The 22,171-nt window shown below is 45.3% G+C and overlaps 1 protein-coding gene across 4 annotated transcripts in view; it reads left to right on the top strand.

Annotated features, from left to right (window-relative positions):
* Positions 1-478: 478 nt before the first annotated feature.
* gdpd5b (glycerophosphodiester phosphodiesterase domain containing 5b) overlaps positions 479-22,171 on the top strand; it is a 31,349-nt gene continuing 9,656 nt past the window's right edge. For 2 of the 4 annotated variants that reach the window (XR_012929297.1, XM_076049710.1), the window contains exons 1-7: positions 479-780; positions 12,435-12,611; positions 17,514-17,617; positions 19,295-19,388; positions 19,560-19,619; positions 20,337-20,435; positions 21,545-21,638. Coding sequence is in view for 2 of the 4 variants with exons in the window: in XM_076049710.1 (XP_075905825.1) it covers positions 12,495-12,611; positions 17,514-17,617; positions 19,295-19,388; positions 19,560-19,619; positions 20,337-20,435; positions 21,545-21,638 (568 nt within the window). In the remaining 2 variants the exon portion in view is untranslated. The remainder of the gene's footprint in view (positions 781-12,434; positions 12,612-17,513; positions 17,618-19,294; positions 19,389-19,559; positions 19,620-20,336; positions 20,436-21,544; positions 21,639-22,171) is intronic. The other 2 variants (XR_012929298.1, XM_076049711.1) reach the window with 1 other exon arrangement.

Below are 22,171 nucleotides of genomic sequence, written 5' to 3'. Positions count from 1 at the left end.
AGATTCATTTCCCGCAACCTGCGTGCTGTTGAAATTGGTTCTTCGATCGTTAACATATCTGATGGAAGAGGATGGATTGTTGGCTGCACTGGTTCTTGACAGTGGAATGAAAGAAGAGTACGAAAATGCATGCCTTCAAAATAAAAGAATAACAATACTTGAATCGTTTTGCACGTTGTTGCATTCAAGTAACATCGGAAAGTCTTGTCCACACGACGCTGTTACATTACTAAACCCTGCTCAACTCACGTTTCTCCTACTGGCGATCTAAACTGGACGGGGAAGTGTTTAATTCCTACTTTAATCGTCCGTGCTCGCAAAGAAAGAGATGTTTACGGAACGGTGCCGGTACGGGGGAAAAGAAATGGATGGGCCCTGAACGCGGCAGCCCACGGTGGGGGTAACGTGAGCTCGGTTTTGGTGACGCCTACTGACGCCGGTGTGGGCGGTCTGAAAATAAAGAGGTCGGCAGTCGCTCCACTCCCTTCAGTTACTACAGCAGTGGAGGACCTGGGAGTCGCTGGTGGGCTGTGCGGCGGCGGGGCTTCACCGACAAGAAAGCAGCGAACCCGCGGAGCGGCCAGGGGACATGAGCCGGGACGCCCGTTAACAGCGCCGGCAGTGTTTCATCCGCCGTAAAGTTGAGGTCAGTCGGCATCTCAGCCCTCCGACGGCACCGCTGAGCTGACACGGCTCCCCCAAACCGCCAGCGCCGGTTGGAGCCTGCTTGGGTGGGCGCCGCCAGGCTAGCCCGCAGAAGTGGACCCAGGCGTCGCACAGGTGAGTGTGACGACACGGTCTCACCTGTCACACATTTTTGTTGTGTCGAAAATACTTCTCTCTTTTCTTTTTTTTTTCTTTTTTCTTTTTTTTTACTCCAGCTTTTCCCTTTTTGTGTTTTTAATAAGGCTCATGCGTCTAAGTGAACTTCTTGTGTTGTTTGTGTCACAAGCACGCAAACGAGCGAACATCGTTTGGTAGACGTGAAGCGCGACACTGTCTGAATACAAACTTACTTTTACAAACAAAACTTGAATGGTAGGTCGTGATTCGGGCGGAATATTATGATGTATGGATCGAAATTTACATCAGAAACCGTGACGTATATACCTCGTGTTTTGAGTTGCGTATTTGTACGTCATTATTTTCCATATGAAATGTTTTTTTTGTTTTGTTTTGTTTTGTTTTTAATCATCATCGTTTTGGACAGGACTGTGTTCGTCTCTCTGCTAAGGCTGTTTGTTTTTTGACGGTGTGCCAGGCATGAATATAAACTCCTGTCACTTAAGGGGTTGTGAGCCCTGCTTGTGGGACAAACGCCTTCTAAAAAAAAAAAAAAAAAAAAAAAAAAAGGCATTTAATCAGCTGTCATTTCTGTCACTTTCATTTTTAGACTTTGCAACTTCATTCATACCAGCGTGTGATGCCATTGGGTTTTTCTTTTCCGCCCCCAGTTGTTTTGACCTTGCTCATTGTTTTGTGTGTTGATCTTTTTATCTGCGGTGGATCAGAGATTGAAAACTCCATCCTCCTGTTGGACTCATTTCATCTCTGTGTTGTCAACACACCAAGATCACCCAATCAGTGTGCTCTTGTTATTGGTAGAACATCTAAAACAGGATTTATTCAATGGAAAAGAAACTAACTTTATTTAAGCCCTGTGCATGTGAAAGGTGTGTTATTGATTGTGTAACTGATCATCATCTTGTTGGCAAACATTGCTGCTGTGCTGAGTATTTACGCTTGGTTAGTATAAATGATTAAGCTGTTGAAATGCAGAACGCCCACGCAGTTTTAAAAATAACACCATTCCCTTTTTAATAATTTCTTTTGAGGGGATTCAAACCTTTCTGGTCACACTTTCTCTCTGAATATGATTGAAGGGAGAACTTGACAGAGGCCACCAAGCAGTTTTTCTGCCTTTCTTTTACGGCCTTCTTTGCAGTTGAGTTGAGTATTTAAGTCGACTATCGGTGATGAAATGAAGCCCCTGTGTTTTGTAACTTCTTTTGTGGAAATGACTCGTTTGGGGAATTAAAACAGACACAAAGATTAAAGGTTAGCATCCATCCCTCTGCTTGGATTTAGGTGGGTGTTTCTGAGGGTATACGTGCATGCTGAAGGTGCTCGGGGTATTGCGAGAAGTGCTCTAAAGATTTCCCCTTGACTTGAAATGTCACGTTAGGAGAATAGATGGTCGACCGAGGGAGATGTAATAGGTCAGAGCAGGGAGGGAGGAATGCGGCGTGCAGTCAGTGTTGTCAGCAGTTACCCACTGACTGCCAAACAGCCTTGGTTTTTGATGTTGTTCTCACGGAATGTTGTAAAAAAAAAAATTTGTAAGAGTCTGTTAAACGTGTCGTATTCGTTATAAAGGTCCATGTGCACCTCTGGCAATTGATAACTCTGGTGCAGTTAATTTGACATGTAAAGCTGCACTGCATAGAAGGTATTTGACCCTATTGTCCAGCTGACTCTGGTATTGATTCAGCACTCTGGCCGCTTGGCTTCTCCTTGCTTATGTAACCACTGTGTATATTACATACGTTGTGGCGAGATGGCAGCTTTTTTTTTTTCTTTTTTCTTTCTTTTTCTTAATAGACAGACAGTATTTACTGTATCCAACTGACCTCAATTTGATACCGTAAAGCAGAAAGTCCTGACTCACACACTTACTCATCTTCTACTCTGAGCAAGGCCAAAAGCTTCCACCACTCTGAGGAGGTTCGCTATTAACCTATCGGGGCCCATTTGGTCCCTCTCTCCAAGGCAGTATTAAATCTTAAATTCAAAGTAATGACTGGCCAAATTGGATTTAAAGAAAACTCTTTTAAGAGCGCCATAAGCTCCACAGTATCTTACCTCGCAAGACCCTATTTAATTTAACCATTTTGCCTTTATAAAGCCCAATTCTTGGCTCCAATTGAACAGGGCCAGTAGAGAAGTAATGTATTGGGCACTAGCAGCTCCTACTGGGAAAGTGGGATGGTAGGGTAGTCTAAACCCCTCACCCTGGACCCTTCCCCATCCACTTCCCAGGAAGGTGTGATCACGGACAGCGTGATGGTATTTGAGATGCAAAGCAGCCTTGATTAAAGTTCCAAGCTCAGCAGTGCTGAGGTTGTTAGCGTATCTGATTAGGGTTCCTGTTGGAGGTTCTGAGGAAGCGGCCCGGGGGAAAACATGGGGAACTCACATGGGGGTTGTACACCTCACCGTGCCTTGTATTTGCAATGGTGTCTTAAGAGAACTGAAAGGCACATGAACCTGTTGGGGAAACTCGGTTAAAAATCACGCCTGGACTCTACTGCCATCTGCTTGCGTGATTTTTGTCATGGCTTGTTGGTTCATTGAAAAGTGGCTGGTTGCCAAGGCTTGTTTTGTCTTGCCTCTCTTTGTTTTTATTGAGAAAAAATTGTTCTGAAGACACTGTCATTTTGGTAAAACAGTGTTGACAGAAAGATATTAATATCAATAGTGGCACCTGCCCGAAGACTGACCGACCCACACGTATGTTGGTGAAATGCCTAGATAAACAGATGGCATCTTGACAGGGGGGAACAACAACAACGTACATCACCAGCATTCTTTGTCCTCTGGCCGTGAAGAAACAGTCACTCTGACAAGGACACAGTTTAAATGCTATCTATTTGCCCGCAAGTATGTTCCATGAGTGCTTTTGTCAGCTGTTTTTTTTATTTCAGGCCACATTATCAGCATGTGGCTATTTCCAGTGACAACAAAGCAACACCCTACAAACAAAGTGTTCTATAAAAGTATTCCATAAAGCCGCAGAGCACAACATATTATTGTTGACTTTCAAATTATATATTCCTCCCAAGATGTGCCATTGGAATGTTGAAAATAGCCAGGGTGTATTCTGGGATGAGGGTGTTTCAGTTCCAGGCTCTTGAACAAATGTTGCGTCTCGTCCGAGTTGACGGCAAATGACCTTCTTCCTAATCCTAATCTGATCAACGTTAGTTCACCAGATATCGTCTTTATCAATCTGTGCCTCCTTTGTCAAGCGACGCGCTCGGTGCTGAGGAACACAGATAATGAGCCGTTGTTGACGGCATTGTTGTTGTTATTGTTGGAGACGCGATGCCTGTTTTGACACAGTTGATTCAACATTTGATCCAAATAAAAGACTGTGTGTACGGCGTGTGTGTGTTCTATTTGGAAAATATTTATTCCCCATCAGTCATTTGAAAAATGTTTGGTTATTTGCTTAAAAAAATGACCCCGTTTGTAAAGACCTTTTTTTTTTTTTTTCCTTTCATTTGTTCATCTTATGAGCGCGCTCCAAAATTAATGCTGCTGACATAGTGAGACGCTCTTAATGCAGCGTCGCACACAGAAATCTCTGTTGGCTGCATCAGAAACCTGAAGCAGTCTCTGTAACCGTTGACATAAATCAATAAAGGAAAGCAAGGCGTAACTGACACTGGAGTCGTGTGATTCGAACGTCCAACAATGAACATTTATTGGAAAGAAAACCCCCCTTGTAGGCAGGTGGATTTTCAATGATTATTAATGCACTGTGTGGTATAATTTCTGCTTACACACAACAGAAATGTGTTTTTTGTACAGCCAACACCACTTCCCCTCTGGACATACGTGCATATACAAACCTATGTACACGAAAAGATTTTTCATTGCCTTGCCCTCCCAGGTGTTTATGGTGCCTTAATTTCAACGCTAGTTTCTAACTGTCAATTTTATGGCTTTTTCCTCTTTCTTTTGTGAGGGTTGCCAGCGGTTGGTATGAACTACAGAAACACCTCTATTGAAGGAGCTTACAATCCTTGACAAATCTTTCGAAAGGACCATTACCTTTATTAAAAGCTGCTGGTTGGAAAGCGTCCCAAAATATCTACCTCCATACCTGCCCATTATTGAAAAATCATGCACGGTTTTGGAAAGTGGTGAATTAATGATTACACGCCCAGGTGGCTGGAAAAGGGCCGTTGAGCGGAAGCCGCTGGCAGCAGAGCGGCGAGATGAGCTCAGCCGGGAGCTCGCAGCTCAGTTCTCTTATTAAAGCTTTTACTATTATTGTTATTATTAGCGTGAAGGAACATCCCATCCAAATTAAACCACAGCCGTTTAAAATAAAGAAACAGCCTCATATAAGGTTGGAGTGTAGCATCCAGATGTGCAGTTTGTTTTAACACCCTCTGGTGCCCGTCTCACTCCTTGGAAACCTCTGGGTTTTATTGGCTGTTTTCTTTTATTGACTCCTCTTCCTCCTGATGTACCTCACGTGTTGTTTTTAAAACACGGAATGTGACAGCTGGTTTACTTTTTTTCTTGTACTTGTCATGTTGTGCTCATCACAGCCTCAACTCCTGCCTATTTATTCAAGTGCTAAATCTGTATTTTGCAGGGCCTCCGAGCGTGCTCATGATAGATGAGGACAAAGCGTTGAGTAGCAGCACTGACAGCCATTATTCATAAAGGCTATTGAATGGTTGGGTGGATTTTTTTTTTTTTTTTTTTTTACTTGAGTAGCAAGTTAACAGCTGTTTTAGCGTGTTGGTTGTCGTAGCAAAGGCCTGGCACAAAAATCAAGGCAAACAGTGGTTGTACAGTGGTGCCAGGTGTTTGCTGGAACAGAAAAGCTAACCACTTGCTTCAGGGGGCGTGTCGTTGGGTTATCGGGACCAATCAAATCCATTAACATCAAGCAGGCTCCACACACGTACTCTCCATCCACGTCAATCACTCCCCCACTGCAGACGTACCGTGCTTGAATGCTAATGCAGAGAAGAAGCAGCAGCATCCGCTCTACATGGCCATTCTGCAACGTTAGTCGCGGCGCAGTCACTGGGTTCCAGTTGCTTTCACTCATATTCAGCCAACTTTCTTAGTGAGTTCCGTCTCTTACCGTGGGGCGTCGTTTCCTGCATGCTGTTGTTAGCGCTGAGCTGAAACCTCCACTCAGCTTAAGTACAGTCGTCCAGGTTCTGCAGGACCTCATTTTTCCAAATGGCCCTTTAGCGTGGAGCTGTAACTTACGGGTTCTTGGCAGCTTAATAAATTGCATGGGGTGAGGACGCATTCAATCAGATACAGTCTGGGCACTGCGCTTTTGCATAGCCAAGACCCTGTCAACGGTACGCTCTGATGTGTTTCGCTGCATATAACAGGAATCATTAACTGCATTGATTTATTTGTTTAATTTTTCTGGGTAAAAATAGAATAAAAGCGTCTATGACCCACAAAACATGACAGCATGGTGACTGTCTTTGAAGTGCTGCGTGCTGGTTTAAAAAAAAAAAAAAAAACTTGCTGTAGCCCCACTATGAATTGAAGACATGTCTGTTAATAAATGTGTATATATATATATGGATGCTGCTCAGGCTGTAAATTGTTGCACAAATGTTAAGAAATAAAGTAGCGCAAAAAAAAAAAAATAGGACGTTACATTAATGCAGGCCACCAGCTTGAAAAAAAAAAAATGGTAGGTGTATAAATTCAGCAGTTAGTGTCACCCAGTGTCTTCAAGGTGATAATTATTGAACTGCATACACATAATTAGCTTCCAAAGTGGAGGCCTGTTGGTTTGCAATCTACCCACGTGTCCTTTCAGGAAGGGTCCAAACCCCTGAAGGATTACTGGGGATTTTTCTATAGGATGTTTCCGTCCATGCCGCTATACATCTGGGTGGTCCACCCACCACATACTCTGTAATACATACGTTGGAGGGATTGAGAATAATCCAATCTTTGGCCTATTTTTGCGACGTCGTCCATTCATTATGCCGCCTAACTCAACAATTACCCTCAGTACTCGGAGCTCCCGGCTCTATTTTTATTGTTTGCTTTATCCCTGTAACCTCTAGCTAGCATTCGACCTCTGCCACCTGAAACCAGGCATCAAAGTCCACTCTAATCTGCTCAAAGCATCATATCAAGGTGGACATATGTATTCACGCAAATTCTCTGACCCGCTTGCACCACCTACGTCCTTACTTCTGCTTTGGAATGAGTAGTCTTCTTTCTTTTTTGAGTTTCCTTTTGATGTACTCGATAAATGAAAATTAATAACACATCAGCCTTCCGCTGATCAGTTGATGGAGTGTTATTTGATTAATATTGCGGATTGTCACAGGCCCTCATCACTTAGATTAACGAGCTGTCAGACAGTGTTGATTGGGCGGCACAAAGCCCCTCCCTCTGCCATGCTGTCGATTTGAATGATGGTAAATGGGTTGTAAATAAGTCTCATAACTAGACAATTTTTTCCTACTGCGGGTTGAGTGGATTGTCTTTGCTATCTCAGTGCTTGTAGGGATCACGTTCAGAACACCACTAGCCTGATTTACAAAGACCCCGGATAACAAACAGATTGCGTGTGCTGTTAGTTTGCGTACATGCCGAGTTATCTACTGAGATTGCACACGCAAACCAAAACCGGTGCAGTGATGGCGGCTGCCCTACTTAACTGAGGGTTTTTGTTATATATTATATATTTCTGATCTTTTGAATGGTGAGAATATGGACCAATTAAATGGCTGTAAATTAGAACATTTGCTAGATCATTGTCATCTAGCCATGGTCACTGCTGCACAGTTTTGCGCCAAGGTCAGATGAAACTGTCCCACAAAAACCAGCAGTTTCCCAGCAGACCCTTAACCTTCACTTGGTGCAGAAACCAGATGTTTCTCCTGTGGGCCGAGTCAATTCTGAGAGAAATCCAACCTTCTCTTTCCCTTGAATCGCTGCCAGTGAAACAGTCACTCTGACGGTTGTGTTGGAACAAGAAGCGGCACCAACTGTCGGCAAAGCACCTGCAGCATCCAACCTGCCCCTGCTTGTTTTATTGGTCTTTATCACTCAGGTGTCACTCATCAGCACTTTCCCATGCATCTTCTCATGTCCGTTGTTGTTCTTGTTGTTGTTGTTCACGTCACCATGGTGTCCTTCTTCTGATCCGCCGATCATCACCGGGAATTCAGGTGATTGAAAAAGAGACGAAATCTAGGAAGTGTTGGATCGGTCAACTACTTTGAGTTGTGTTTTCCAAGTCGCTGAAATCTGGGTCTCGTTGTGGACATAAACTGCTATCAAGCTCAAGAACAAATCCACGATCCTTACATTCAAGTCTCAGCAGGACCTGGAAAAACTTGTCCTGTCTGCGTGGTGCGATGGTGGGATTTGCCTCAAGACTTTTAGCGTCAGTAAAAGTGAAAAAAAAAATTAACTTTTCTTCTGTTGCACTGTTGATGTACATTGTACCTCGCCGCCTCCTTGGCTTCACGTGAAGCCGTTTGAAGTGCCTGCCCTGTTGGAATGTGCTATTCAAATAATCCAGCCATGCCTGTTGGAACTGCAGACTTGAACCTGAGCACAAACCTGTTGTGGCTTTTAAGATGCTTACATCAGCAAAATACCAGGCAGGAACACATGACGGTAAACCTACAGCAAATATTATCACCTCCTCTGGAGCTTTGAGAGATCTGAGGTCGGCCTCAGCTGGAAGGACAGAATTAAAATCGACATGTTTTCCACATTTTTGTTTTCCCACCCCTCTCTGAGAGCCGATGAGGAGACTGTTTTTAACCCAGAAACTGCTGAAGCGTTTCCCGTCCTGCAGACCACCACCACCCCCACCACCCCCTTGGCTGTGAGCCTTTCAGATTGGAGGAAACGCTGCAGCAGAAAACACTGTGAAAACTGCAACTGCAGCTTTTCTTTTTAAAGAATCGGATGAACGCCGGCCGTCCAGCCACGGGAAAGCTGCGACTGGGTTGTCAATATTTATGTGCATTTGTCGTCGTCGTAATCAAGAGTGAGGCATGATGGGAAAGAAGCGGCGACAATTAAGGAAACAATCAAGAGGGAACTGGTTGAAAAAAACGACTCGGGCAAATGGTCGATTGCTTTGAAAGAATGGAGATTTGCCGTCAACCCCCCCTTTTTAAATGCATGTTCGGGCAGCTGGGTTTTTCTCTGAACGCACACTTTTGTACAAAACAACATTTGACGCAAGACGCATTTTTGCATAAACACCAATTACGGCCTATACCCTGAATTTAAGCTTATTTTTGGTGATGTCATTGCCTGGTTGTCCGACAAATACCAGGCCTAAAGTCGGTGTTTTGGTGGTTTTCAAAACCTCCAACTTAACACACACACACCGCACACACAAAAACCCAACATTTTTAACCACTTCAAACACTCGGCTGTAATAATTAAACGCTGTTTGCGGGCTGCTGTGCGAGGAAAGCCGCCCTGTTCTCACGCGCTCAGGCGTTTCAGTGACACGGCGGCGGGCGTGAGGGCAATCGAGCGAGCGTGACACGGTGGTCACACCTACCGCCGCCTCAGCCGTCACATCCATGTTGTATAAACGCGACGCCACCGACTCCTCCGCCAACTTTATCTCCTCTGCACGCGATTTCCCATGCTGGGTTTTTTTTGGGGGGGTTTCACCCGGGAGCCTGCCGTCCCGGCGGGGTCAGCTGATGTGTGCAACGACTTCGTGCTGATAAAAGGATTAATTTCAGAGCTTTAATTTCTTTTTTTTTTTTGTAATGGGGGAAGGGGACGAGAGGCTCTTTTTTTTATGGTTACAACTCTGCCTGATTATGTTAATGTCCCCACATCTGATGCTGAGAATGAAAAGCCTGTTTGATGTTCGGCTCAGTCTGTATTTCTGACTCTGGCTTTGGTGAGAATTAATCTCCCCCCGTTGTTTTTCTCCTTTCTGGCGCTAAATGCGGCACTGCGACGCAACACAAGGACGGCTGCAGGTTTGAACACTGTTGTTGTCTTCTTCTTTTTTTTCTTAACGAGTGACAACACGCTGGAAGCGGTTGTTACCGCGCCACGATTCATAGCTGTGCAGTTGCAGGCCACACAATTGTTTTTCAAGGCTTGGCCCGCAAGCCCAAACACATCTGCATCTGTTTGGATACAGTATAGTCGGAGTCATGGATCATATACGAGACCATGTTGTGTTTGTCACTGTTTTGCCAGACGACTGTTCTGTTGTTCAATTCTCCACTTGTGACACACTGAATACATTAAGAACAACCACAGCGTGTGCAAGACATAAATATTTTTAAAACAGAAGTGGCAGTCGATCAAGTCTTTGCATGAATTCCAAAACTACCAAGTATGATAAATTAGACTAATGTTCCAATTGTTTAGCTTATTCTTGGCTGACCCGTATCACAGCTGGTGAAAGACGCTTGCCAAACTCAAATTAGAAATCAAATCTTGTCTCCTTCACATGAATTTTTTATGCTTTTAAAACCCATCTTTCTTCAAAATGAGAATATTTTCAATGTCCTCATGCAAACTAAACGTCTCATCCACCTTTGGACTCAAATCTCTCCCAGTCTTTACCAAACACTACAGTCTTAAGGCAGATCTGATTTGGTCCCAGTATCAGACGAGTGTAATTGCTCGGCCACTTGTTCTGCAGTCCCTGATCCGATTAAGGCTCGAAGCCCTCAGACTGTCAGTCTGCGTGACAGCTTCATGATGGACAGCGTTGGACTAACTGCATTTCGGCCTCTGACATCCCGCAAAGGAAATTCTGCGACGCAGTGCATTGATCCCTCTGAACTCTGCTCCTCCATTCCTTCCTTCTGTCTTTGCCTCCCATTTGTTCAAGTGAGACTTTTGCTTTTTTCTTCCATTTGTTTGCTAATTGCAGCTGCTGCTTGTGGTTGATTAACACTTTTGCACAATGCCTGTCAGGACCCCTCGCAGGCTTGATGAGGGGGGTGGAGGACGGTCATGATATACCCCCCAGGGGGCCACGGAGGGGGGGGGGGGGGGGTTGTCCCACCCTTCTCCGAGCTCTTGCACTAATGACAGGAAGCGTGGCTGCAGATTCTAATGAGCAGCTGCCCAAGACAGTCTCATTACGGCAGGAAGTGTTGCCCTTATCGTGCAGGAAGTGCGGCGGGGCCACGCCGTGCCTCACAAATCTCTGTGTATTTACTGATTTACATTTTAAAATGATATTTTGTTTCTCGCTCACCTTGAGACGGTGTGTTTTCTGAAGCGCCTTCGCCTCCTCCCTGGAGACGGATGTAAACTGGAGATAACGCTTGGCACCGCTGTCACATCATTATTGTTATTATAGCTGATTACGCCGTCTCAGTGCTGAGTCAGCAGCTGCCCAGTGGGAGGATTTGCACCATGACAGAGACTCGAGGGGAGAACTCCAAAACATTTGAACAGCCAAACTTTCACATCTGCGAAAGGGGGGGAAAAACAAAACAAAACTTCACACTGAACTGGCTTTGTCACATTCTAGATGGTGTAATTCAAACACATCAGTTGTTAAACTGGGGAAATCACATTAAACGTTTCCCTATAATATCCTATTATGGGAGTTTTTTGTCTGACTCTTGAAGGGCCTCCACAAAAGCTTATGTTTCGGTGATTGTGAGAATCCTTCATCAGCCGTCAAGCGAACCAGTCAGATTCATGTGAAAGTGAAGTGAAGAATATCCCCACTGGGAAAAACCTTCTTCTGCTGTTAGTGTGAAAATGCCATCCAGAGCTGAGAAAACTGCCACGACTGCAACATCGACCTGGATCGTCCTCAGTGGCAGCCAGTGTTCACAACTTGCAGTAGCGTCTTGCTTTTGTCACAACATAATCTCATATAATTACACTTGAAGGAAGCAGACTTGATGTCAAATCTCATGGAATCTCAAGACTGATTGAAAATACCTGATGAGCAAAAATGTAGATTTGAAATCTGAGCAGTCGCACTGACCGACACGGCTACCGGTCGTAGAAGTTTGACTGTATCTGGTGTTTTGGTGTGATATCAGCCGTTTTGCTGCACTTTTGAGAGACTTTTTATTTATTTATTTATCTTTTATTAATGCCGAGGATGAAATGTCACCATTGCATCGCATCATTGTTATGCCTGTTGGCCTTTTCCTCGTCTGGCCTTTGTTCTATGGGGGAGGGCTGGCAGAGAGCCGCCCACACAGTGCAGTGGCTGTGTGATATATCTGCCATGCCTGTGATTTAATGTGACGTCCGCTGGGCGGCTGCTTCACAGAGCCCTCCTCAATTTTATTTTCCCCACGTTGGTTGGAAAACAGCAGCTGGACATCAAAACGAAATGCTTTCCAGGCTTCTTGTCTTCTGTCGCTGTCAAACAGAAGCAGCTTTTTTTGTTTGGTTGTTTTGTTTTATCATCCACTAGATGGGAGCTTTTAAAAAGTAAATTTAGGCCATTGATTAAAGAAGGAAAACCCCTCAGTGCTGCACTGTAAAAGCCTTCAAGGTACCTGTGTATTCCTTCTCCAGCTCTTATTGTGTTAACGTTTGTCATCTAATTGTCATCTAAATGTCAGTGTTGTTGCACCAGTTCAAGTCCCCAGTGAGCAAACGGTCAATATTTTGACTCTGCAAACTCTGAAACGCTCTTTGTTGTCGCTTGTTCTCAGGATCCGTTTTGCCATCAGTGGGATGTTAGCGCTCTGGAGGCAAGACTGACTTGAAGGAGCATGGTGAAACACCAACCCCTCCAGGTCTATGAGCGCCAGCTGTGTTTGTCGTGCATCACCGGCATCTACGGATGCCGCTGGAAACGCTACCAGCGTTCCCACGACGACACCACCAAGGTAAGATGAGAGCGAGCGTCTGAAATGTTCTGTACGCTCCAACATATCCCGGCCTCTAGATGTTTTTCTCTGCATTGATTTTTTTTTTTTTTTTTTTTTCAATGGAGAACAATGACCAAATATGTCCTTGCCAGCAGCCTGCTATTCGGTTGCCTTGAGCTTTTCCCACACAGAGGTTCACTTGATACGTCGGGTTGTTTCCACTTGTTTGTCGTCCGCTTCGTTCCACACATGAAGACTGAGTCTTGGTTACCTCCTGCTGTTTATTTACAGCTTTTAGTTTCGGACGCCTGACTGCTATGTTGTGCTGCAAGTGTTGCCTCCTTATTTCCACTGGTCATTCAGCAGATTCTGATGGACCTCCTTATTCATCAGCTCCAATAATAAATTGTAAAACCACGAGATGATGCATCCAGGTCCATCCATCCTCGTCTAACAGGTCATCAGGGGTCAGCCTCTGATTGGGTGAAGATGTCGTACAAGGCGCGACACAATCGATTATGGCCAGTTGCCAACAGTGCTTACGACAACATTATTGGGTTCTGTCATGAATATGGATGAAGATGGAATTGCGCTGTAAAGGCTCGACAGGGAAAGTGATGAATTTTGCCTCTTGCTCTTTGATCCCCCGCACACCCATCCTTGTTTTCCATTGGTTGCTGTCTGTTCCTGCCATGGATGTATTATAAGAACTGAATACCAGACTGGATATATGGCAGTGCCGATTATTCCCAGTGGCCAATTGAGGTACTGAGCAACTACATTGAAACGAATGGGCCGTCACCTTGGAGTCTGGGGGCTGGTTCCAGCTCGAGCACTTGCTAACCTGGTCGTGGATACAAGTGAGATTCCAAGAGTGATCCAAAGTTCTTGTTTTGTTTTGGGTTTTTTTTCCATTTGAGTTCGATGACAGGGATGAGTGAGATTTGACAGGTGAAACCCGACCTCTCCAGCTGGCAGGCAACGGTTCCTGAAACTCTGTCCTTTCTCACTGACCCACACAGAAGGAGGAATTACAGCCTGCACAAGATGAAAAGTCTCTCCCGAGCGCTCCCTTTGTTCCCTCCGCTTTGTATTTTGGAAAAAACACACAGGTTATGTTGCTGCAACACACTCGGACACACACGCACGCACGCACGCACGCACACACACACACACACACACACAGCTCACGCCCTAAAATGTGCCCAGCGCGCTCGCAGACATTATTTCTGCTCTCACTCTGCGCTGTGGACAATAACACCGGCTGTTTAAAAAAAGAAGCGTCCATCAGCACCCTCAAATGCACCTAAACGCACCGCCTGCATTGACCTCACACCAAGTGTGTAAACAGACACAAATAATGCAGGCGCTGGCGGGGGCGGCGGCTGGCGTATCCGATGTCTCTCGCATCATACAGGACGCAGGACTAAATAAAGAAACATTGATTTTTTTTTTTTTTTCCGCCTCCTCCTCCCGTTAAGCAGGAAAGTGGACACTGGGCAGCCCTGTTTCCTGTTGCACGTGGCCGCGTTTCTGTCGGCCTGACGCGCGCGTGCAGAGTCAGCGTTCTGCGCTCGCGTTCGCTCATCCCTTTTGTCTCCGACTGTGCGCGGCCGTGCTTGGCACTCGTCTCGACCTCTGGGAAGAAGCACATGGTCGGGCAGGGAAGTCGGAGGCTGTGTGTGTGTGTGTGTGTGGGGGGGGGCATCGTTCAGAAAAAGTCGGGAATCCGTATGGTTTGTCCCAAACGATGAAAAGGAGCTGGTTGTACCGTCTGTCTGTCTGTCTGTCTGTCAACAAACTGATCCACGCGTCACACGACTGGAGCCCAGCCAGTCGCACAGCGCTGAAAGTCTGACAGAAACGACCAGAAGACCCCCTTTATCATCCACACAAAGGCTCCTGACACTGATTTTTTTTTTTCAGTGTCAGTCATTTTTTTTCCATCTTTGTTCGCTCCGACGAGGCGTTCAGGTCCGCCGCTCGTCCTTTAGGGAGCCGCTCGCTGAAGAAGCGGTCCAGGCTGAGTGCCGCGAGCCGATCCAGCCTCTCAGTAATTATTAAAAGGCTTTCCGTTTAGCCAGTTTCGCCATTCAGTCACACAAAGGCCTTAAATATAGACACAGAGTGTTGTTGTTTTTTTTCTTCTGTCAGTCATGTAGCGGCCGTTATTAGACCTGAGCTGTGAAATATAGAACTAATGTGGTCGGGCAACACATTTAGACTTGTGTGGCGGTGGGGGGAGGAAGAAGGGCTCAGCTTCATTTGCTAGGTCAAGATTTTTTGGACAAATTAGGGAAAAGGGAATTTTAAACTAATGAGATTCATACATGTGCTCAGTCAAAGGCTGTGGTTTCTTAATTATTATTTTTTAAACAGCTGTCAGTGCAAATGTAAAACCGATGACGGATTAAAATGAGCCCTCATTTCCTAAAAAGGCTTTTTATTTTGAAGCGATCCAAGAAGTTGTTTTGGAAATATGTCCATACCTTCCATTCCAGAGATATATTCCATTTATTTTCACCCAAGTGACTTTTTATTTCTAACTTTGTGACATTTTAAAACGAAGGAAATGTGATTTGTTGCAGCCGTTTATACACTTTTAACTTGTTGCATGTTGCTTGGATGGTGTGGCCCTGTTGGAGGCCAGCATGTAGCACCAGCGTGCGTGTGTGTGTGTGTGTGTGTGTGAAATTCCAGAGACTTATCTGGATACGCTCAGGAATGCGTCGAGGTCTGAGGCGATAAACTGCCGCCTCATAGGGCAACAGAAGCACCGTCAGCGAAAGCGAAAGCGTGACGGCGAAAAGCAGCTTTTCTCCAGACCTCCACTGCTTTCTTTGCTGATTCAGGACCATATTTCTGTCTCTGTGGTGTTGGCACAGAAGGACGACGGCGTGCTTTACTGAGTTCGACGGACGCGTCGTTACTGACCAGTGAGAAAGTGGAAGTCAGACCTGCCTCTCTGCAGACGGATGAGTGGCGCAGGGTCTTTAAAGGAGGATATGTGTGAGCAGTAACCCTGCAGAAGAGCTGCAATTCAAGCTTTGAAAACCAGGGTTTAACTTTAGCTGCTAACTCTTGCTAAATCCACAGTGACAACAGGATGGTGACTCTATGTTTCACCGATAGGAAGCACTTAAGCCAGCTATAATAGCCGTAACAATGTAACGTGTGGGTCCGCTTCAGTGTAATATACAGACGGTTCATCTGTTTGACCTTCATGTTTTCCCTCTTTTTCCTTCCAAATCCTTCTTAAAGACTTTTTACTAGATTGACGCGTAAGATAAAACCTGAGGATTTACAAGAATGATTCAAATGGTGAAGAAGGTCATCACTGAAGCAGATGTGCAGATATGAGGACGATTAAAAATTTTTAAAAATCATCAATTTGAAATTGCCACAGGAAGTTGCTCAGGTAGGATGTGCAGTGTTGTCATGTAGAAGAGAGAGAGAGAGAGAGTGTGCGCGCTGTCTCTTTGGCGGCCCACGGTGTCGCTCATCACCTGCAGGGCGGGGGAGGGGCTCTGGAATTACAGCTGAACAATGTGGCCTCTCAGGGCCACGGTGGGATCTCCCCTGGTGCTTCCAGGCAGTCATTAAGGACCCTGGGAAGCTGGCTTGGCGCTTTGTCATCACTGAGCTGCCAGGACCATGGTTACCTTTGTGTCACCTTGAAGGGAGTCGATAAATGCTTTGCTTTGCGTTGTCTTTTTTTTTTTTTTTTCAAGGCGTTATTTTGTTATTGTTATTAATTTTCTTTTATAAAATCACAATTCCAAGGTCATACTTGAGCACCAGGTGGACCAGGTGTAAGCAGGTCAAACAGGCCATCGCACCAGCAACGTCGTCACATCAGCAGGTTGCGGTGATAATGATCTGATCTTGGTTGCGACAGAGCAGCGTTCAGCCCGACAGTCTGGCTTGTTTGACTGGGTTCCTCTTATCTTGACGCTGCACTGCACACAATGTGCGCAAGTCATGTCCCCGCACAAAACACTCAGCCGTGTCCGTGTGACCTGAATATTTTGTATACTTTTTTTTTTTAATTTTTTTCTGTTATTTTTTTTCTTTCCTTTCTTCTTTTTTTCATATTCTTCTTGGATGCTAAGACCCGAGGCTTCAGTGTAATGCTGACCGTGTATACGACACAACTTATTTTTTTTCCGATCATTTTGATCATTAAGTGAAAATTCAAAAATGTCCTTGCTTGCAAAAAACACATTTAGAGCTGGAATGGAGGAGGCCAACCAACCAAACACAGTTGAAGCCACCAGCCTGTGAAACTCATTCCAAGCCTCAGAAAGTTTTGCAGATGTCGTCATCTTGGATGGTGTCAGACTCTGAGCACAACCTCTTTAATCGCAAAATGTCATCACTGCTGTTCTCATCGTCTTTGCAAGTTCTCTTTTAACGCTTGAGGAGAAGTTCATGGGGTCACAGTGTGTTGGTGTGTCTGGGTGTGTGTGTTTTTAATAGCAAAAGCTCAGATGTGTTTTAAATAAAGGAAGGAAGGAGTAAGTGTGTGTGTGTGTGTCTGGGAGAGGGAGGCGGGGACGGCCCACCCTGCGTCTGGAGAGTCTGCCAATTATAATATCTGCTGCGGTACAAAGGTGCACGGCAGTGGATGGCAGCAATTAGTCGGCTTTTGTGTACGCAAAGTTATTAAGAGTTGTTCCTTGTTAATGAGCAAAGTGTGTGAGGGAATTCTGCCTGCCAGGGTCAGCAGCCAGGTCAGCACCGGCACTCAGGGAAAGTTTACTTCTTATGGGGAAAGTTCAATAACTCCGCCCAACAGTCGCAGCATTGTCACATATGGAAGCTTCTGGGTTATGTTTGGCCTTTGTGTGTTTGTTGCGCCGCTCTGCTATTGAAAGTGGAATTAAAGTCTTGTTTTTGTGTGTGTTTCTGCCTGTGCAGTGGGAGCTGCTGTGGTCCCTCATCCTCCTCCTCACCTTCTGTCTGCTGCTCGTCTGGTTCTACTTCTGGTGGGAGGCGCACAATGACTACAGCGAGTTCAACTGGTGAGTGCACAGCCAATCGGAGCGCGTCTTCGGGGAGTGCGCGCTCGGGTCAAACTGGAGTCAGAGTCCCATCAGCGTGACTTTTTTCTTTCTTTCTTTATTTATTTTTTTGGGTCCCAAACAAATTAGATTGGTCCACTCTTTAGCTTTTTCTGATTTCCCAAATCGTTCTTTTTAATCCACCCTCTGCTTTTAATCTGAGCGAAAACCACCCAGATTACTGCATCGTAACAGATGGCCCGTCCCCCCACGTCCTGCTTTGTAAACGACTCGGATGACTGAAACTAAATGTGAATTTATTTCAGTTTTTATTTTATTTATTTGTTTTAACTTTGATTCATTATCAAGACTGTGTACAAACTGGACAGATTATGGGCCGGATTAAAACCGTTAATGGTAGAATTTGACGTCTAAAAGCGCCCCTTGTCAGTTGTTAATGTGGCAGAGTCGGCCAGTATCTGGCTGTTGCTAAACTTTGTTTTCCCAAGAGCACTGATTGATTGGTAGATAAGCAGCTGAATAAATGTGTGATAAACACCATTTGTTACCGTTCAGTCTGACAGCTGATGCCACATTTACGAGGTTCTAATCCCATAATTCCTGCCCCTTATCTTGTTTGTTATTTCCTAAAAAATAATTAAATTCTCCCCCCCCCTGCAACCCCCGCACCCCCCCACCCCCCCCACACACACACACACACACACACACACACACACACACACACACACACAGTCTTGTTTTATCTGCAGCCTGACATAAAGATTCCTACATTTCCTGATGCTTGTTGGCACTTTCAGATAAAATCCCACCCTTTGCATGTGTTTTAGCAGCAGTGAGTGTCGACCGTCTGCGCTATAAATACATTCACAAAAGGCCCAGAGGGTCTGCACTTAAGTGATGCCGCTTCGGCACCGGGTCAGTGGGACAGCTGATAAGACCCGCTGACTTAATTAGTGCTGCAGACCCCAACGGACGGGATGGCACTCCCGCAACTGGTGATCCGTTCGTCGCTCCTTTTGCATCTTTTTGTGCACGGCTCGGAGGGAAAGAGTGACGGCGCCGGGCCTGTTTCCTGCTGTCTGTCACGTCGTTGCTCCCCAGACAAAAGCAAGCAGCTGTCACTTATCTGCCGCTTCAGTTGTCACCGTCAGAATCACACGGCCCCTTTTTCCGGCTCTCAGGGGAGCTCTACCACACTGGTTACCTGGTGAGCTCTGCCGCTTCGGCCTATCTGTTGGTCTCAGGGCCGCAGTCGAGCTTTAATTTGAAGGGAAACCTGATGCAGTATCGTGTGACTTTTAACTTTGCGGCCGGGGCCTGCAGCTGATTGGGTGTGACAGGCTGCCACCATGAAAGCTCAGCTGGCATCGCAACACGTCTTTTAAGAAAACACTCCTGCATCAAACGCAAACAACCCGTGAGACACTTTACTGCACTGGAGTCGTAAACCGGCGGGCAAATTGTCGGCCCATGGCGAACCTTTTATTTGGCCGCAAACTTGTTATTATGTAACGTCCTTTTCATGTCCACCAGTGTAATTAAACACTTGAAGAACACTGGAGAAGTGTATTTTGCCTGATGTGGGGCACCAAACCTCTTGGACAGGTTAAATGAGAAGATAGGATTTGTTGGTTTATTTGTTATTTTTGTTGTGTGTGTTGTGTGTGTGCTCTGCAGGTTGCTCTACACTCGCTCGGGAGAATGGAGCGACGGCACTGTTCCCATCCTGGCCACCACTGCTGTGGGCTTCACCTACATTGCACTTTTAGTGGTGAGTCTTGGTATAAACAGAAACCCAACTTGTTGGTTGCAACGCCATTGGTTGTGACTTAGCTCTGTACAAATAAAAGTTGATTGATTGAATGATCTATAGGCTCATCCAGACATCAAAGTTTTCACCGCAGATCTGTTTCTAAACGTTGTCCTCTGTTCCACCTGTCAGGTTTTGGCCATTTGCCACATTGCTCTGGGGCAGCAGTTGAATTTGCACTGGCTCCATAAGGTAAGACGCCTACGAAAGAGTATTAGGGCCAGAAGAAGAAAAAAAATATTACATTTTTTTTAAGTTGAAATTTCGTGAATAAAGTCGCAGTAAACCAGAAACTGGTGCTCCACTAAGCTTGTTCGCAGAGCCTTTCGACTTTATTTTCGACATTTTATCTCGAAATTTTGACTTAATTCAAAATGTAAACTTTCATCACGAAATTTCAACTTTCAAAATTTTGACTTATTTCAATTTTATTCACAAAATTTCAAATTTGTTCTCAAAATTGAAACTTGAAAAGATTTTGAGTTATGAAATCAAAATTATTAAGAAATATATATGTTTTTCACTTCTTGTGGCCCATGCATGCCATGTTAATGTTTTTTGGCTTGCTGGCGGGTGGACAGCTGAGTTACAGTGCGCAGTTCCTCTCTGTGTTGCTGGTCAAACACTCCTCTGTTTGCTTGTCACCCGCGTACATTGTATTGGCAGTCTGCTGAACTTGTGCTGAACTTACAGTCGGGATCGCGTAGTTCCCGGAGGGTTGACAAACGTTTGCGCGCGAGCGTTCTGTACATGCTGTCAGTAAAGCAAACACAAGGTACAACAAATTGTGTTTGGGGGCGGGAAAACGAACTGAGAGCACTTTTTTGGGGGGTTGTGTGGCGCTGTTGTTGTACATGTTGCTACAGTTGACCACCTGTCTGACCTGTCTCACCTCTCACCTCTCAACAGATCGGTGTGACAATCGCCCTGCTTACTACCATCATCGGGGTGATATCCGTCAATCAAACGTGGGCCCACGAGTGGGACATCCTCCCCATCTCACTGCAGGTCAGCGGAGGGGGTGGAGTCGTTTGCTTGATTACACAATGCGTGCAAGATGCAGACTGATGGCAGGCGATTATCTTTTATAACCCTAGACTTTCACCGCAATTAATCTGCAACAAACAAAATAATGGGGTTGTAAAAGTGCTCACCATCAACGTGGATGTCTAATTTCACATTAAAGGAACCTACTTGAGGCACCTCTGTCACGCTTGTATTTGGGTTTTTTAAGAGTCAACAGTTGTAAATTTGGCATCTGACGGCACTCGGCCTCAACGTGGAGTTCCCACCTGTGGAGTTCCACAAGGGTCAGCGCTGGGGACACTGCCGTTCCCCTTTATTTTCTTCTGCTTGGCTGCCATAGCTATTGGTTAAACATGCAACAAAAGGAAAAATATCCTATATCTTAAATATATGGACAAGTGAAACTAAATTGCAATGTAGTCCGAACCAAACCAGCTGAAACAAATCTGAAAAACAACATTTAAACCAAAAAAAATTTTTTTTTTTTTAATCTGACTTTCCCCTAAATAGCCAGCATGCACGCGCGTAGCCTCAGATCCGCTGACAGGAACCAGATGACTCTTCCAGCTCAACCTTTAAGACTAAAAATGCAACTTTTTTTGTGAAGCTACCAGCCTGATTCATGTCTTTGTCATCCATTAGTAACTGCTTTTAATCTATCTATTTATATCTGCACTGATCTGCTGTTACTCTGTGCTTACAGGGTACCTACGGCAACAACTAACTCCAACATTTATTTTTGCATCATTTTTACATTAGATCTTACCTTCGTTATAAATGTGGACAGTATGTAATGAGAAGACACTTGATCCTTTATTTATGCTCTCACAGTTATAATTGCCAGCTTGTAACCTGAAAGAACAGACTGTTAATTCCACTGGCAGAAGTTCGGGCTGGCTGTGTGTGAGTAGTTTGACCAGCTCCTTGACCCCAGATAAAATCTCTAACTTTGTGCCTCTCTGTTTGTCTTTCCACCTTCTTTTCTCACTTTTCTCATCACACTCCTCTCCCTCTCCTCCCCCTCATGCCTGCTTTGTCTCTGTTCTGTCTTTCCTTGTCTCCGCCCCCCTTCCGCTCTCCCCTCTGTCCAGGCCACAGGTCCGTTCCTGCACATCGGGGCTCTCGCGGCGGCCACAGCTCTGTCGTGGATCGTGGCCGGGCAAGTCGCCCGCGCCGAGAGAACAAGTAAGTTTGAAAGGGAAACTAAAGTAAACTACAGTTCCTCCCTTTATTGGCCAGGGAGGAAGTGTGGTGAATGATTAACACTGTGTGGACAGAGGCCCTGACCTCCACCCAGGCGACTGGAGATAACCGGCATTCCTGCGAGCTCATGTGATGTTTTCCAGCCGGGACACCTCAGATTGCTTTCAGTGCGGCCAGGATCGATGAGGGCCGGGAAGGTTGGGGGGTGGGGGGTGTCGGTGAAAACGGTGCCTGGCAGTGGACAAACCAAAAAAGTTTCGGCAACCATGAAAGAGCTTTGAGTGCTGTTTACTTTCAGGGAAGACAAGCGTGCGAGAGGCCTTTGAACCATGACATCACTGTGTTTTTGTCCATTTAAAAAACCCCCGTTTAATCTCATGGGAAAATTTTCCGATGATGAAAGCATGTTTGAAAAATGTAGTTCCGTTAAACAATCCTCCTTGTTTTTCAATGCACTTTTTTTTTTAACACTTTTATTTATAACTTTTTAATACAAAAGTGCAATAAACACAGTA

Source organism: Nelusetta ayraudi, unplaced genomic scaffold, assembly GCF_046127955.1.
Source record: "Nelusetta ayraudi isolate G7.1 ecotype Tasmania unplaced genomic scaffold, CSIRO-AGI_Nayr_v1 ptg000120l, whole genome shotgun sequence".
NCBI classification, from domain to species: domain Eukaryota; kingdom Metazoa; phylum Chordata; class Actinopteri; order Tetraodontiformes; family Monacanthidae; genus Nelusetta; species Nelusetta ayraudi.
Note: the sequence above shows the minus strand (reverse complement) of the source record. Positions and strands in the feature narration are given on the sequence as shown.